Consider the following 17,573-nt stretch of genomic DNA (forward strand, 5'->3'; position numbering starts at 1 on the left):
GGTACTTCTCCAGCTCTATAAGTCCATAACATTCATTACATATATATGTCTTGAATGATGCTTTCACTTCAGGTTTTGGTTGTATCCATTGCAGGAATATCACACATGGTCAGCTTCAACCAACACCTTGACAAGCGGAAAAAGAGCAGGTATCATTCTCCACTCAACATGATAGGCTTCCCCCTAAAAATATTTGCATATCCTGACATCATTTCTCCAAAATGTGCCATAAGGTCCAACATCTCGACCATGTTTATCACCATCTCACTCTTGTACATGATAAGCATTCACGTCAATCGATAGAAACCCCCCCCCCCTCCCATGGCTCCCTTCATCATTGTCGATCCTTCTTCACACAAAGGATCCATGACCACTCACTCCGGCCTGGGAACCATCTCACATACATATCTGAAATTTTAGCCTCATTATGCTACATTCATTTACACATTCACCTTGTTCTCTCAGCCACTGTACAAATACTAACAGATGCACCTCCGCGTCCTACATTTGGCCTATCATTCATCTACATCACATAGCCCATTTGTACCACCTCACCCACCCACCCAACACAGAGACCAACCAATGGGGCCCCCACCCTCAGTAGATACATTACACCTTTGCACAGGTTACTATCATCATGGGGCACCCATCTCCATGGTTGTACATCCAAAAAACCCTTATTCTTTTGGCAAGTGTACAAAGATTAAAAAAAAAAAAACAAATCTCCCATCCACATTTGATTTTTACAATCCATGGCCCTCACCTGCTTGTAGTCTTTGATCACCTTTGGTCACAGCTCATCAGCAAATCACCCCCATTTTTCACATCCATCAAAAACCACGTACACCCATCCTAGAAAATCCTGCCAACTCCAAGATCATCAGAAAGCATGTTTTGACCGTCATCGTTTGCATCTCGAGCTCTGACCTTAGAAGAGTTATTTGTATCCTCCAATATTGATAACCCTTGCTATCATGACTATCTGACCCAAGTTATTACAATATATTCATATCTATTTCCCGACTCACCACGTCGAGGGGATGACACCCCTTTCCTATTGGCTTCAACAAATGTATTCGAGGAAAGAGGTAGTACCTTGGATACTCCCTCCCTTAATAGGGATATCGTTGGGTGGCACATTGGGAACCATTATTGCCCAATGATGTCATCGGTTCCCTTGACATTTTACATCAACTGAAATCATTCATGTCAAGGTGGTGTCGTACTTAGTTACTGTTGCAACTCATTCACATAGTCGAAGACCCCTTACTTCACTAAGCACCTCATTCAGCAATGCTTATATTATGAGGTGGGGGAGGTACCTGCCACCAAATATCTATGCATACCACAACACCCATCAATAAAGTGCTTCACCAAGATATGCATAGGAAAATAATATTTCACCTATTTGACCAAAAAGCGCCCCTGAGGGCGTCAGTAATGTTCATCATCAGCTATCAACAAGTCAACAACCAAAAAGTTCACTAGACACAAATCAATTGTCATCCAATTGTAATCAGTTCCAATTAGCCATCATAACAAGCATGGGACATGCCCGCCTCATATAAAACACACCATTATTGTAGTTTTTCTACCAGAGCATGGGTATCATTCATACTCAGCGAAGGATTTTTCTCTACTCATCTCTGAAACAAGTTATCCTCTCTCTCAAAAAGTTAATCAAACTCTCCAAAGAAAATGAAATCATGATGTATTTTGGCTATACCTCTACTCCTAACCTCATACATCAGAGGGAAACTCTTAACACCATAAAATCATACACTTGCTATTACAATCCAAAAGACATTAAAAGTGTTCAGCAAAATGCACAGGTGGACATTTTTCTAGCCACATACATTATAAAGATTCAAAAATCAAAGTTTCTCTTAAGGTCCAAAGTTTATAAATGAAATCAATTAATGTCACCCGTATATTTCTTCGATAAACGCACGTGCACAACAGTTCATCAAAAAGTCGCGCGCTTGCAGAAAAGGTGACTCAACAGTCTAGGACCACTCTACACACTTGGAGTCAATTTCTTGATACGAGATCAACCTAGTACAACCGAATTCAAGTCGTCCTGGAGAAGTACAACCCACAATGGAATCCTCTTGTCCTACTCATGCGTATTTATCATACATGTACCAAGAGAGGGAAGAGGGATTCAAAAAAACTCTATATAAACAGGCCATGGGAGAGCCAAAAGAAGAGACATTGTTATCCTAGCCAAATTGCTTGTAAGAAAACCACCATTTCATTGTTGAACCAAGGAAGTGAAGAGGACTAGCATGTTGGCCAAATTGCTTCTAATAAAACCAATATCTTAGTGAGTAAATAGAAATTCACTCTTTGGAGAGTCTTCACACTTCTTTGAGAGAGAGGAGAAACTTGCAAAGAGATTGAGGAAAAGAAGCATCATTGCTGAGGATTTTTCAGCTCCCTAGCTCAAGGAATTCTCTTCAAGTGTTCTAGTATTCCGATTGTATTCAACCTCTACCTCCAGCAATCAACAAAGGGAGATTTTTCCATATATTATTAATATGATTGCTCCATTTGAGCAGTGTTATGTTCATGCACCTCTTTGTTTAAGTTTAAGTTTATGTATGCATTGTATCCATTATTTACAATGTTGTGTTTATTTAAGTTTGTTCACTAACAACACCAATTTTGACTGTGATCCTTTGCAATTAACAATACACTGCTAAGGGGGTGTTTTTGGTACACTTGTGCTCCAAAAACATTGCAACAACTTTGTTTCATGCTTCAACCCACGAGTGTATAGGTAGGGTTTGGTCATGCAACATCGCCCGTGTTGCCCCCAAAGTACGTTTGTTATTCCTCTTAGCCACCCCATTTTGTTATGGGTTATGGGGTGCTATCAACTCCCGTCGAATGCCTACCTTTGCACAGATATTTTTAAACTCATTTGACGCATACTCACCACTATTATCACTCCTGAGAGACTTCAATTTCCTGCCAGTTTATTTCTCAACAAATTTGGATAATGTCTAGTCTTTATTCTGCATGAAGTAGATCCAGCACTTTCATGAGAAAACATTTAAAAGTATAACATAATACCTTTGCTTGGCAGTGAAGGTTGTCGAGAAATATCCACAGACATCAGAGTGGATCCTTTCAAGTATTGCATGCGCCTTGTTGTCTCGATCATTGAAGGTGGGTTTTGTGTACTTCCCCAACGTACACCCTTTCTATGTATCCTGTTGCTCTAGTGCTCCTTTGAGAAGGCCTGTAAAAATCTATTGCATGATATTCAAAGTGCCATGATGCAAATGGCCAAGTTTTCTATGCCATCATTCATCGACATCTCAACTCTGCACTTTCTCTACTTTTGTGCTCAATGTTGCACAGTCTTCCACATCTAATTTGTAGAGGTTCTTCACTCAAACCCCAATCTTCTTCATTTCTCCCATGTCGATGTGTCTGAGGAAAGCCTTCCCTTTGTTGAATATCACATTGTGGAAACAGTGTTCCAACACAGCGACGAAAACTAGATTCTTCTTCAGACCCAATATAAACATCACATCCTTGAGCCTAAGAGGGGAGCCAAACTCCCTCTTAAAATTAATTGTACCAATACCAATCATGGTATACCTTCCATCATCTACCATCTCAATGTGCATCTAGAGATGCTTCTCCTCCAAGTCACAAAAAAATTCTGTGTTTCCTGTTATGTGGAATGAGACACAGTCATCGAGATACCACACACTACCCACCATTATGTTTTCCATGCATGCAATGAGGGTAAAATAAAGTTCAAACTATAAAGAAAAGGCTTCATCGGCTGCTCCTCCTACAGTCTTCTTGCTTGATTTCTTGTGTGTACGCTACGTTTCAAAGTGCCTGAATTCATGACAGTGAAAGCACTTGATTCTGGACAAGTCTTTCTTCTTTCCTCTTGACTCGAATCTGCTTTGGAATGGGATTTCTTCCCCTTCCCTTTCTTTTCCTTTCCAACCAAGGCACAGTTCTCCTCATCCGCACCCTTAGAGGAGGTTTTGTCTCTGGTGTTCCGCCTTATTTCCTCATGCACTAGATCAGACAATAACCACTCCCAACTCAGTAGTTTCTCTCTACCATTTACTGAATATTGATAGCTACGCCACCTCTTGGGAAGGCCCAAAAGGACTAGAGCTACCAAGTCTTCTTCAGGGACAGTAACACTGACCCCGCCAAGTTCATCACAACACTCGATAAACCTTTCAGGTACTGTGTAATTGTGTCGTTCTTTTACATGTGTATACTTTGAAGCTTGTCCTTGAGTGTCAGTTGCATGTGGTCACTATTTTTCTCGAACAACTCAGTCAGTGCTTTCCACATCGTGAATGGAGTCTCTTTTCCATGGATATTAGATACAATATGATCCCAAACTCCCTCCAATATGATTCTCCTCACTTTGGTCACATCCTTCTTCCACTGAGCAAGATTTTTGGCATCAGATGCCTCGGGTTTTGCAATATTTGTCTTGATGTATTCTAGTATCACATTATCATCCAATACTGCCTCCATCTGGTCCTTCCATGCAACAAAGTTTGAGGTGAATTCGAAGGAATACTCAAGCTTGATTCTATTGAAAGCCATCATCTCAGTCCTAAATAAAACTTGCAACACTGATCTTCAAATTCGAATCTCATGCAATGGAAACTTAGAAATCTCTTCTCTACAGTGGTTCCAACTCTAATATCATGTGTTAGCACTCCATAGTTTTCCTAGGTTGAGGAGGAAAATTTCAGAGGTAACCACAAACCTCTTTTGGACCAGAATCTAGCCCTTCTAGCCTGGAGAGGGCTCTCTCTATATGGATTTACAATCAATTACAGCCTTAGGTTTTAGGCTAGGTATGAATATCAAAGATAGGTTTTAAAATTGTGGTTGCAGGATGAAGGAGAGGTCCATTGGGCATGGAGTCATAATTTTCATTAATCAATCACAAATAAACAGAGAAGATTAAAACAAAGCGAGGTAGGCAAACTCCTGGATCTTACAAATTTGTTGTGATATGGATGAGATGAATGAGAATGAGAATCTATTAAATATAAAGCATACAAAGATTAATTTTGTATTTAATTTCAGAAGGAAAACATTTAGATTTCTTAACAAGCCAATGCAGAGTACTATGAGCAAATTCTACTCATAATATTCTTGTAAAATATTAAGAAGGTGCATCCATGTATAAACTAGAAGGAAAGACAAATTTACAAAGAGAGAGACATCACCATTTTTCTGACACAATAATCCTAAAACAAACTGCCTCTGTATTGTTTAATTCATTTCTTCAATGAAACTCCACAACTTACAACCAAAGGAAAGATTCTCTCTTTTATCCACAATTGAAATTTTTTTCATTCAAGATCATGCACTAGATGGAGCTCCCATATAGCTTTGCCTTTACATTTTGACTCCCACAAGGATATGTTGTAGGTCCCCAATCTTTACAAATGTTGTGTTGCCAAAATTATATCTCCAATTTACTATCTATGATTATGGTTTCAAAAGAATTTAGATTGCAATTTTGTTTTCACTTTACTAACTTCATCAACATGTTCAAAGACAAAGGTAATAGAAGTTGCATAATTCCTATATAATTGTTTAGAGGCAAAGTTGTTTAGATACATAATTCATAAATTATTTAGAGATAAAATTGTGCTCATAGAAGATAGATAATTCTTAATGTAAAATAAGCCTTAAGAGTAACATAATATTCTTCCTTTAAATAACCTTTGCAAGTAAAATGATATTCTTCCTTTAAATATAACAACTTTCTATATAGTTTTCTTGTTTTCAACTTTTGAATTAATCTCTCACAACAAACTTTGCAATGACAATTTTATTTGCAAATAAGAATTTGCTTATAACATAAATCCTTTCCTCTAAAAAAAACCAGCCATATTGCATAATTCTTTGAATAGTTTTTTTCAACCAATGTTAGTTTTTTTAATCAATGTTAGACGAGAAAACTTTGCCCCATGCTTATTAGTGAAAAACACTTTGCCAATAAGCAATGTTTATTTTAAATGGTTTACGTTATAGAATTGCTGCAGTGCCCATCTTTTAAATTTGTATTAAATATTATTTATTTTTAATTATAATAATAAAATATTTTATATAAAATTAAAAATTTTAATCAAATTTATTTAAGATTTTTAAAAATTCAAATGGTTAGACTTCTGTGATCTATATTTGATTGTGAGAATGATTTCAACACGTTGAATCATATTAGTTGGTTGGAAACTTGTCAACAAATGATTCTCTATGTGATTTTGCTGAAATCATTCTCACAATCAACTCAAGTGGTTGTTTATTCTGTAAAATTCAAGTGCCCAAATTATTTACTAATTGGAAAAACACAATATTGATGAAACCTCCACACATCAATGGTGACGGTGACGTTATTTTTAGAATCACCAACTGCCACAAAATTACTTCTGATATTTCCTTCTTTAAAAGGACTGAGATCATATTATCAATCACATTTTTTTAAATCACCAACTGCCACAAAATTACTTGCTGATATTTCCTTCTTTAAAAGGACTCAGATCATATTATCAATCATCACATTTGATCTGATAAGTAGCAGAAGCTTTTAAAAAACACACCGAAATGTAATTGCAAATATTAAAGGAAGACATAGTAATTGAGAGAATTGAAATGCACATTCACCAAAAACAAAAATATATTCACTTAAAGACTGCACAATGAACTTGCATTACCGTCCAAACCCTAACTAAAGACAAGTTCAAACCCTTTTGAACTACACTGACAAAGCCAGCCCTAATCGCAAAACCCTAGACCAAGGGTTACATTCCTATATTGCCGTTACATTCCCATATTCTGTACGTTCACTCTATTTCAACACCATTATAACAGCAACAAAAATATGTTCAGCTGAAGACTGCAAAAACACTCGCATTATCGACCAAACCCTAAATAAAAGCAAGTTCAAATCCCTTTTAACTACACTGGCAAAACCCTAGAACAGGGTTACATTCCCATTTTGCCCTTCCCGAGGGTAATGTAACCTCCAAAAAATGAATGCAAGAAATACAGCACCTACACACGCCCTTCCCAGAGGCAGTTCGGCATTCCGCCAGCCCTTTCAAGAATATCTTTAATTTGATGGGATGGATTCAGCCCAAGCCCTACCGCGCGCTGCCAGCGCTCCATTCTGCTCAACCCCAAGCATGGCCCGTAGCTCATGTTCATGTCAAATTCCCTCAATATTTCCTCCACTTCATCTTTTTCATCATCTGCAACAAAATCAAGCACAGTAAGTCTCCGCAAAACGGAGCTGAAACAACAAGAAAAGCACGCAAATGGTCATGTGGGAGAGAAATAACAGAACCTGCAGCGATGTTGGCAACAGAGACCTTGGTATCGCCATAGATTTGAGGCGAGGCATCCAATTGTTTCTTGCTGGATTTAGCAGAAGAAAAATCAGAATTGACTTTCTTCCTCTGAGGAAAAAGGGCCTGTAAACCTGCTCCTGTCTGCGCCATTCTCATATATTGAATACACGCCTTTAAAATGAACTGAGAGTATGAGCATCAACGCTTAAATCCATGAAGTCCTGCCCTCTTTAAAGCTTCTCGATGAATCCATGCCAACCTGGGGTTTAAAGGCTAACGCTCAAATTTTAACCGTTGAAACCGTGGTTAGCCATCTGCTTAACCCGGAGTTAAGGGTTGCGCTTGTTTGTTTGAATTTTGAAATCCTGCGCGACGTTGTTATTTCCAACAATAACGAATAAAGGTCCCACCATCATGGTCCGACATATATTTTTGATGCGTCATTGCTAAAAAATTAGTGGTCTTTAATGAGAATTTTGGAAATTTTTCCTGTTTAATTTTTCAAAAATTTATCAGAAATTTATTGAAATCACAAGTTTGATGGGTAACTCTTATGCAATCTAGCAGGAGTGAAAAGCCTGCTCCCTTACAGACCACCAGCGGGTTATTACAGGTGGCGTGGTTTTCCTTGATAACGGTGATGAGTCAAACCGACATTCGCGGATAGCAGCCAGAGATGGCTGTCCTCACTGTTGGTTTGACACCTGAGTTTGATAGGTTTTGCCACTTTCGGAAAAAAAAAACTCTTATGCAATCGAAGTGCTATATAGGTTTTCCAGGGTGTTGAATCTATATATATAGTTACAAACCAGTTTAAATAACACAAATCAAGATTTCACCTTAGATTTTTTCACCAGATTAAATAACACAAATCAAGATTCACCTCAAATTTTTCCACCAGATTCTAGCACCGAAAAGTCTAAAAGATCACACTAAATACAACTCCAAAAAAACATATAGACTTTAATGCGTTTTGAAGCAGTTTAATTACTCAATTACTAATAGCAACAGGTTAATGGTATTAAAAGAAAGGTTCCACTCACTTTCTAATGTGTTTAACCCAATGGAATACAAAGGTGGACTTCTTACAAGGAGCTCCTATCTCAATCCATTTTGACTTAGTTTTATTTTGACTTAGTTTTATGCAAATGGTTTTAGCACTCTTTATGATAAAGCTATTATTAGGTTGCACAGGGTTTTCACTGAGTTTCTAATGTACTTTTTTGGGTTTCTGAGAGTTTGTAATGTACTTTTCTAGGTTTCTAAATGAAGCTTTGCTTTTATAACTCTGTTTTTTATTTCATTTATGGAATAATAAGGTGCATTATTTTCTATTCAAAAAAAATGTGTTTTTTTGTTAGAATGTGGTGATAAAATTTTGGGAAAATGGTGAATTTTAATTGTTTATAATGTGTTCAGTTTATTATATAAATAAATTTAGTACTTGAAATATGAAGGCAATTGAATTTTGTAAATTATATAGTTGAAACTTGAAATTTCAAGAAGAGTATAAACAATTAACTTTTAAATTTTTATTTTTATTTTTATAATTATTATAAAGTTTGTTTATGTAATTGTTAGTGAAAATATAATTTAATTATCTTACTAGGGTGGAAGAACATGAAGAACTAGCTAATATTGAAGAGCAACTCCACAACAAACCAAATCATGTACCTTACTCTTGATATTTCTACGTCTTCTTGATGGTTTTTCAACTTTACTTGAAATTTACCAATTTTTTTTCAGAGGAAAAAAACCAAAATAGATTTATATTAAGAAAATATAAAAGGTCTTCAGTACGAAATTTACCAATACTATGTCATAATGTATGTATTTTGTTAGTATATGGATATTTGAAATTAAAGACATCAACTTGTGTTGTTGGTGGTTTCCAATTTAGCATACTATTGCGAAAAGATTTTCATATTAAATAATTTGATATCAATTTAATAGAAAGGACTTATTTTACCCCAAAAAAATATAATTTTCTATTATTTAAATTATAAATTTTAATATTATGTAATTTGTTACCAATTTAATAAATATATATATATAATTTTCTATTATGTAAAATTGTAGTTGTTTTATTATATAAATAAGTTTAATGTTTCAAAAAAAATTAATATACTATTAAAATTATGTAACTTTAGTATTAATATTTACAATTTTTAAATAAAATTAGTTTAAAAATATAACTAAGAAAAATAATAAAATAAATACATTATAAAAACCCTTCTTGATGATGAACCACACTAGTTGATTTGGTTTGAAACGCATCGACTTTAATTTACCAATGTAATTTCTTCCCAAATGAGTTTCAAATATTTCACATTATATATATTTTTAATAATAATAAAAAAAATATCTTCCAATTTTATTTCACCTATAAAATTTTACAAAATTTCTATATAAAAAACACTATAAAAATGTGAAAAGGGAAGTATCCATTAATGATGGTAGCGGAGAGGGAGTTATTGCACTTTTTAACATGTATTAAAAATTATGATTTTATTTTTTAATAAATAATTAAAAATTACGATCGTATGGTTTTATTTAATAAATAAATAGAAATAATTTTATAAATTTTATTTTGATTTATTTTAAAACACTATTTATAAAAATAATAAATAAATAAATAAAAATAAAATTTTGTATCATACAAATAATTTAATTTTTCAATAATAATTTGTTTTTTTTTCAAATTTTTATGAATTTGTTTTATATGTTATTATTAAATTATTAAAAAATTTCGAAAAAAATAAAATAGATCATAATCTATGTGTGAATAACCATAAAGATAATTATTATTCAAGAAAAAGCATATTATTTAAAATAATGTGGCTTATATAGGCACACACTTTCATTACTAGATAACTCTATATCTTCTTTAACTTGTGTTTTGATTTTTAAGGAAAGTTTTTAAGGAAAGTGAACTTTTAACGAATAACAAGAAATCTTAGAACTTACTCTTAATCAAAATGTGGCTTTAACGTAAATAGTATTTGAAAAAAGCTTGTTTCTCTTTATAGTCATCATGTTATCCATTGAGGTATATGTTTTTTTAATGGTATTTGATCTTTAATCTCATACATGTAATTGCTTAAATCATGTTGAATGGAAACTGTGAAACAAGATCTTGCACTCCCCATGGCGAGTAAATGGATGATGATGGTCTCCTCCACCTTGCAGTTGCATGCAATCACGATGCATGCACCACCTGTAGGCAACATGCAAGCACTCAAAGGGGTTTATGTGTTAGGTTGGCTCCATAGCATAGTCTACTTCATTCCATTGTATCATTATGCTCGAAGAAGACCCGATGGCAAAATAGTTATGGCAAACACAAGGAACATTGTTTGGGAATTTGGTTTGCAAGGACATAGGGAGATGAAAACTCTATCTTTTTCCGGAAATCATATTGCTTGACATCTCAACATCCCTTGGCTTTTATGGATAGGACTGCATTGGTACTATATCTCAATTAGTTGTAGTCAATTTTTTTTTTTGAACACAATTGTGAGTTCTAAGTTGTGGATGTTAATTGGATTAGGGGCTTGCTAGTCTTGGTTCGAGGACTTTCTTTATCAAAGTCTCTTCTTGGTCTCTTCTTGACCATCTTTGGTTCACTTTGGCTCAGTTTAGACCCTCTTGTAGCTTTAGGATTCTAGATTAAAGTCTCAGTGTGGCTCAGTGGTTGGTTTTTTGCTCTCTGGATTCTAGCTTATATTAGCTCGATTACCTCATTTGATAAACTCTAGAATTATTTTGGTGGTCAAATACCAATATAGACATTACTTTTGTGGGAAGGTATTTCAGGCTCACTTTTAAGTTTTTACTTTTGTCAACTTTGTGTTTTCTTGTGGGACAATTGGTTTTATTTTAAGAGCTTTCTAAGGATCCTTTGGGAGGGTTATGTCCGAGTCCCAGTTGTCATTTTGGATATCCCATCCTCGCTTGAAAGCATGTATTGGTCTTTGCCCAATTGTGGGTAGTTTTTAGTCTAAGCTAAAAACTAGTCATTTTGTTATCATGTCCTCATTTGGAAGCTTGTATTAATATTGCTCTTTTGGTGGGTAGTTTTTGAATCGAAGCCAAAAGCTAATAGTTTTTGTTTCATTCTGTGGAAAACTTAAAATTGTTTTCCATCATTGGGTTGTCTACACTCTTCTTTCATTTTTCATTGGGTTCTTCTCTCTTCGTTGGTAGAAAATCATGCCATGAGGAAGAGGCTCTCATAACAAAAGAGGTCGACACAATAGTAATTATCCATCAAGCTCTAGGGCCCAAATAGTATGTAGCACTTGACACAAGTATATTAGAGCAATACACCTCCAAGGATCCAAGGGGAGATTGAGGATGTTGTGAGGGTAGGAAAAATTGAACATAGATTTATAGCAAATGAAGAGGTCTTGGAGCAAATTGGCAATTAGGTTCCAGAAACAAGTAGAACAAGAATGAGGCACATTAGAAAAATGAAAACAGTGGATATTTATCCACAACTCAAAACCATAATGGGCAGGGTGTTGGTGGAGCATTTAGAGGTGCAGTAAGAGATTCTACTATGTCTGGATGAGGTTCAAAAACTAATTCAAAAGCTAGACACAAAATGGAAACAACAGAAAGAAAATATTACCGATATGAAACTTATATACTTTAATGAAGATACAAGCTTGACTATTGTAATCCAAGTGGATTCCTCCGCTAAATAACTATTGTTTTATGGCAAATGACAATACACTTGTTTGTATTGTTTTGATGACCAATGATGATGGAATAGGCTCCCAAACTTGCAAAGTAGGTTATCGTATGTTTTGTAGGCAATATTTGATAAGTTTTTTTTGTCAATTTCGGATATTTACATGGACAAAGATGACAATGTTATATTTTTTATCTACTTTCCCTTGCGGCAAGCAAGTAAGCATAGAAAAACTATTATATATTACTCTTTTGATATGATATACTACAAATCATCTACCTAACTTTATATATGAATCACTAATTACAATAATGTTTTGTTTGTTTTCCAAGTTGTTTGAGTCTTGAGATGACTATAGGCTTAACCTTTGGCTTGAGAAATTGCGACCTAGGGACATCTAACTCGTCAAAATCACTCGAGGATCACACCCAAGTTGGGCCATAACAACCTTTAACATGGTTGGATTTTTGCCCATAGAATTTCGAGCTGATAAAATTCACATCATAGAATAACTTAAGAGTACACCCCATTACCATTTATTATATCCCCGCAAACCTAATTACAAACATTTTTACTAACATTATGAAATTTTATTTTATTTTATTTTGGTTTCATTATTTATAAATATGTCTATATTATATATAAAATATGTCAGATATTTAAATAAACCTTCTTCAAAATATACCCTCAATTTATATTTATTAGATGTTGGCAGATTTAGTTAGTAAACTGAGATGACCAACAGATAGAAAATATTTGTAAAAACACAATCACTTAATCAATTGGCCTTTATAGCTCAGTGGTAGAGCGTCAGTCTTGTAAACTGAAGGTCCGCAGTTCGATCCTGCGTGGAGGCAAACGACTTTTTCTTAAAACACAAAATGTTTTTTAAATTTCATTCAGGTCGATACAACGGATGGCCCACATTTTGATCTTGTGTTGAGCCAAGCCGAGTAAACCGTTGAACTGAAATATTTGCGGGTTTTTAATAAAAATAAATTTATTATTTCCACAATTTTCTATATAAATCGCCGAAGGTCCGCAGTTCGATCCCGCGTGGAGGCAAAAGCGTTTTAAATTTATTTATTATTTGTTTACAGGTTTTCATGTTTGTTAACATTTGCAAACTTACACAAATTTCATAGTCACCTTTTGATGTTGAGCAAAACACCGTGTCTAATCACACTACAAGCTTTGAAATGTTTTAGTAAAAATTAGAGGTCGTTTTTCCCTACTGTTATATGGGAGAAACTAGGCTAATAGTAGAAGAAAAGTCTTTTTAAGTCAAAATAGATCACATAATAGAAGATACAAGCTATAAAAATATATCTAGCTAAGTTGACTTGGAAAGCCAAGCACATCCAAAAGCAAAACTTGGTTCACTGAAATAGACCACATTACAGAAAATACAAGCTACAAAAATATATCTAGCTAAGCTGACTTAGAAAGCCAAACACATCCAAAAACAAAACTTGGTTGATTGATAGACATCTAGAACTAAATAAACAAGTTGAGACATGCCCCCAAAAAGAGATGTAAGATAGACCATAGTTGGTTAACTTATAGTTGAGACATCAATTAGAGCTCAGGGGTCTCTTGGAGAGACTTGACCTTGATTTTTCCGAAGGAGATTCTCAACCTTGGATAGTTGATGAGTCATTTGATGGTTCTCTGCACAAATGCCAAGAGGAGGACAAGAAACTCCGTGTGAGAGGTGAGGGAAGTCACCTTTGCAATGGAGAAAAATATGACAAAATTCAGGTTCAATTAAGCATGCAGACAAACCCGTTGAGGTGACAACAGGCTAGCAGAAAAGCTCAACAATGTATTTGGAGGCAAGACCATCCTCCCCGCCTTGGAATGGGCAAGTATCATCTCAAGGGTGGAGTTAAATGTCATAATGGTGATCCAAGGGGTGTGGGTTGGCCTCCTACCCTCCCTCGTGTGATCGAGGTGGTGGAGGGGCCATACCCTTGTCCTTTCACCAATGTTTTCTAGTGGCCACACCTCCATTGGGGGAAAATAATAAATTTATCATTATTATTAATTATAAAAAGAATTAATATGTGTTAAGCATATATACATTTAAAAATTATGTAATAAGGCTTTTAATCATCGAGATTCTTAACTTATTATGCTAATAGCCATATCTATTTTGGAATTTTAATTTAATTATCAATAATTATTAGGTGAGGGTAGCGATTTATCCTCCAAGAATACTCCAAAATATTATTAGTAGTATACACAAATGAGGTTGAGATTTGTTTCCAAAGTAGTTATGTCTTTTTAGCATTTTAAATTAAATTAATTAATTAAAAAAATTGTTATATGAACACGTGTGATATGAAATGGGTTATGGTTTTTTGGACAAGTGGTATTCATGAGCCATGGTATTGGCCCATGATATTGTAGCAAAGCATATTTGCATATTCATAATCTCCATGATAAAGTGGGAGTGAATGTCCATGGTTGAGATTTTTTTTTTTTTTTTCACCGAGAATGAACTCTCCTCCAGTCTAAGCCTCAAGTCTACCAGTTTCCATATCAACTAGACCAGTTTACATTGTTTAGAATCTTGGTCTTGTTTGAGAAGTATGGGAGCACCTAGTTCAAAGAATTGGCTAGTAGAAAATGAGAAAGAAAAACTAGCCTTATATATTAATTATTTTTATCATTAGTAAAAACTAAAAAAACTAAAAAAATAAAGTTATAATTTAGTTAATTTTTATGATTTTTTTATTTATTTTGCAACTTGAGATGTATGATGAAATAAGTGCTTTGGCCCATGAGGGGGAACTCAATTGGTTATCATGTGCTATGAAGTATTATGTAAACTGTGAGATTCAAAGTTCAAATCCACCATGAGGCAAACCAAAAAAAAAATTGTTTTGATATTTATTATGAATTGATGCATATGGGTATTTACAACATTTCTTTTAATTACTAAATTTAATTAAAATAATAGAAATGACATAACTACTTTTAAATAACTACTCTTAATAGTATTCTAAAATATTTTATGGAGGTTTAATTCCTACCATCCACCTAATAACTAGCACAACCATATAAATTAAATGGTTGGTAAATGTCTATACGCATCAATACATGATAAACATCAAAACACTTACCCATGATACATCTTTGCTACAATACCATGTGTCAATGATATGGATTATTAATAACACATGCTCAAAAAAACCACAACTAATGTTCATATGTCAGCATTGAGTGTTAACTCAATTGGTCGAGTACTCATTGTTAAAGTACCTTTGCTATTGAGAGGTCAGGAGTTTAGTGTTAACTCAATTGGTCGAGTACTCATTGTTAAAGTACCTTTGCTATTGAGAGGTCAGGAGTTTAATTCTTTTGACACTCTCGGGGTGAAGCTCCACGGTTGAGATGATGGATGTAGCCGATTTCCCAAATCCATTTTAATTATAACAATATAAAGAGCATAACTACTTTTAAAATAAATCTCAACATTTGATTTGTGACTACTATTAAGAATATTCTAAAATATTCTATGGAGATTAAATTCCTATCAACCACCTAATAACTAGCACAACCATATAAAATTAAATGGTTGGCAAACCTAAATAGGCATTAATATGTGTTAAACATCAAAACACTTACCCCTTTTAATTAAAACAGTAGAAAGAGCATAACTACTTTTAAAATAAATCTCAACATTTGATTTGTGGCTATTATTAAGAATATTCTAAAATATTCTATGGAGATTAAATTCTTATCAACCACCTAATAACTAGCACAACCATACAAAATCAAATGGTTGGCAAACCTAAATACGCATTAATCTTTGATAAACATCAAAACACTTACCCCTTTTAATTAAAACAATAGAAAGAGCATAACTACTTTTAAAATAAATCTTAACATTTGATTTGTGACTATTATTAAGAATATTCTAAAATATTCTATGGAGATTAAATTCCTATCAACCACCTAATAACTAGCACAACCATATAAAATTAAATGGTTGGCAAACCTAAATAGGCATTAATCTTTGATAAACATCAAAACACTTACCCCATGCTACATCTCACATTGCCCAAATAAAATAAAATAAACCATAAAAAATAATTAAATTATAACATTGTTTTAAATTATTATTATTAATAATTATAAAAGAATTAATATATACATTTTAAAAAACATGTAACAATATTCTTAACCACCATGGAAATTCCTATTATAACATTGTTATAAATTATTATTATTATTAATTATAAAAAGAAAATATATACATTTTTTTTTGGTGACCGTTAGGTTCTCTGGGGTCTATGACCTGTCCTCCTCTCTGTAAACCGGGCAGCCCGTCGCTTGACACGTAACTACTAGTAAATCTCTGGGGTCTATGACCTGTCCTCCTCTCTGTAAACCGGGTCGTAAATAGGGGGATTTGAATCTGGGTCTCTCAAGTTTCAACGATTTCACATATTTTGAATTACCAATTGAGTTGACCCCTAGACATTAATATATACAATTTGAAAAACATCTAACAATATTCTTAACCATGAGATATGCCCCATTTTACGATGGAAATTCTTAACTTGTAAATAACTTTTTGTTACAACGCCATAGGCCAATATCATGGCTTATCAATACCACATGCCCAATATAACATGTGTTGATATGACATTTTATTTAATTAATTAATTTGAGAGAAATTAATTAAAATAACATAACTAACTTGGAGATAAATCTTTACCCTTGATTTGTGAATACTACTATGAATATTCAGGCATACTCTATGGAGGTTAAATCTCTACAACCCACCTAATAATTATAGATAATTAAATTAAAATTGTGGAAAGCTTATTCTGAAATAGACATGCCTATCGGCATAATTATTAATAGTTAAATTAAAATTCTAGAAGTCTTATTCCTAAATAGACACACTTATATGCATAATTATTTATAATTAAACAAGATCACATAGCAATAGTTACAAAGTAGCAAATCCCTATTTCAAGATTATGTATTGTAGTTTTAAGAATCAATTCACAAGATTGAGTTGTAAAACTTAGAAGTGAGAACAATCTAACCAAGGAGATATCATAAATAAAGAAGTCAAAATTGCATATAAAACACTCCATACTAATATTTCAAAAAAAGGTTGACCAATATTAAGCTGCTGAGAATTTCTATTAGATTTAAAAAGCGAGAGCTCACTATGGGTATATCATATTCATATATATCATAATAGGTTCTCAAGGACATGGCAAGAATATCAAATACTCTTAAACCATTTCCATTGTTTTAGGAATATTTTCTCCAGATATAGTGGAGATATATTGTTGGCATTTTGGCACAGGTGTGGCGCTTTGATACAGGTGTTGTCCTTGATGGCAACTCTCTTTGATGACAGATCTCCGTTCAGACTACAGAATAAAGAGAAATCTCATATACGCCGGTTTATCAAGTCCAAGTTGCGTATACACGCAGTCTATATGCATACTAAGTCGCGTATACGCAGGTTATATATATACGGA

The 17,573-nt window shown here is 33.9% G+C and overlaps 1 protein-coding gene and 1 non-coding gene across 2 annotated transcripts; one reads left to right on the forward strand and one right to left on the reverse strand.

The window, feature by feature from the left end:
* Positions 1–6,673: 6,673 nt before the first annotated feature.
* On the reverse strand, positions 6,674–7,614 carry LOC149182914 (uncharacterized). Its single transcript, XM_089418643.1, has 2 exons — positions 7,361–7,614; positions 6,674–7,265 (listed from the first exon to the last, which is right to left on the reverse strand). The coding sequence occupies exons 1-2, from the start codon at positions 7,518–7,520 to the stop codon at positions 7,069–7,071; spliced, it is 357 nt and encodes a 118-aa protein (XP_089274769.1). The 5' UTR covers positions 7,521–7,614; the 3' UTR covers positions 6,674–7,068.
* A 5,231-nt stretch (positions 7,615–12,845) lies between these two features.
* On the forward strand, positions 12,846–12,917 carry TRNAT-UGU (transfer RNA threonine (anticodon UGU)). The gene has a single exon. It is a non-coding gene; the product is annotated as a tRNA-Thr (tRNA).
* Positions 12,918–17,573: the final 4,656 nt, after the last annotated feature.

Source organism: Pinus tabuliformis, chromosome 3_2 (assembly GCF_031772625.1).
Source record: "Pinus tabuliformis cultivar Carrire ecotype Pingquan chromosome 3_2, CPIR1, whole genome shotgun sequence".
Taxonomy (NCBI): Eukaryota; Viridiplantae; Streptophyta; class Pinopsida; order Pinales; family Pinaceae; genus Pinus; species Pinus tabuliformis.

Coding starts and splice junctions, on each gene's coding strand:
- LOC149182914 (XM_089418643.1), bottom strand. CDS start 7,520: ATGAGAATGGCGCAGACAGGAGCAGGTTTACAGGCCCTTTTTCCTCAG. Junction 7,266..7,360: donor TGTTGCCAACATCGCTGCAG/GTTCTGTTATTT, acceptor ATTTTGTTGCAG/ATGATGAAAAAGATGAAGTG.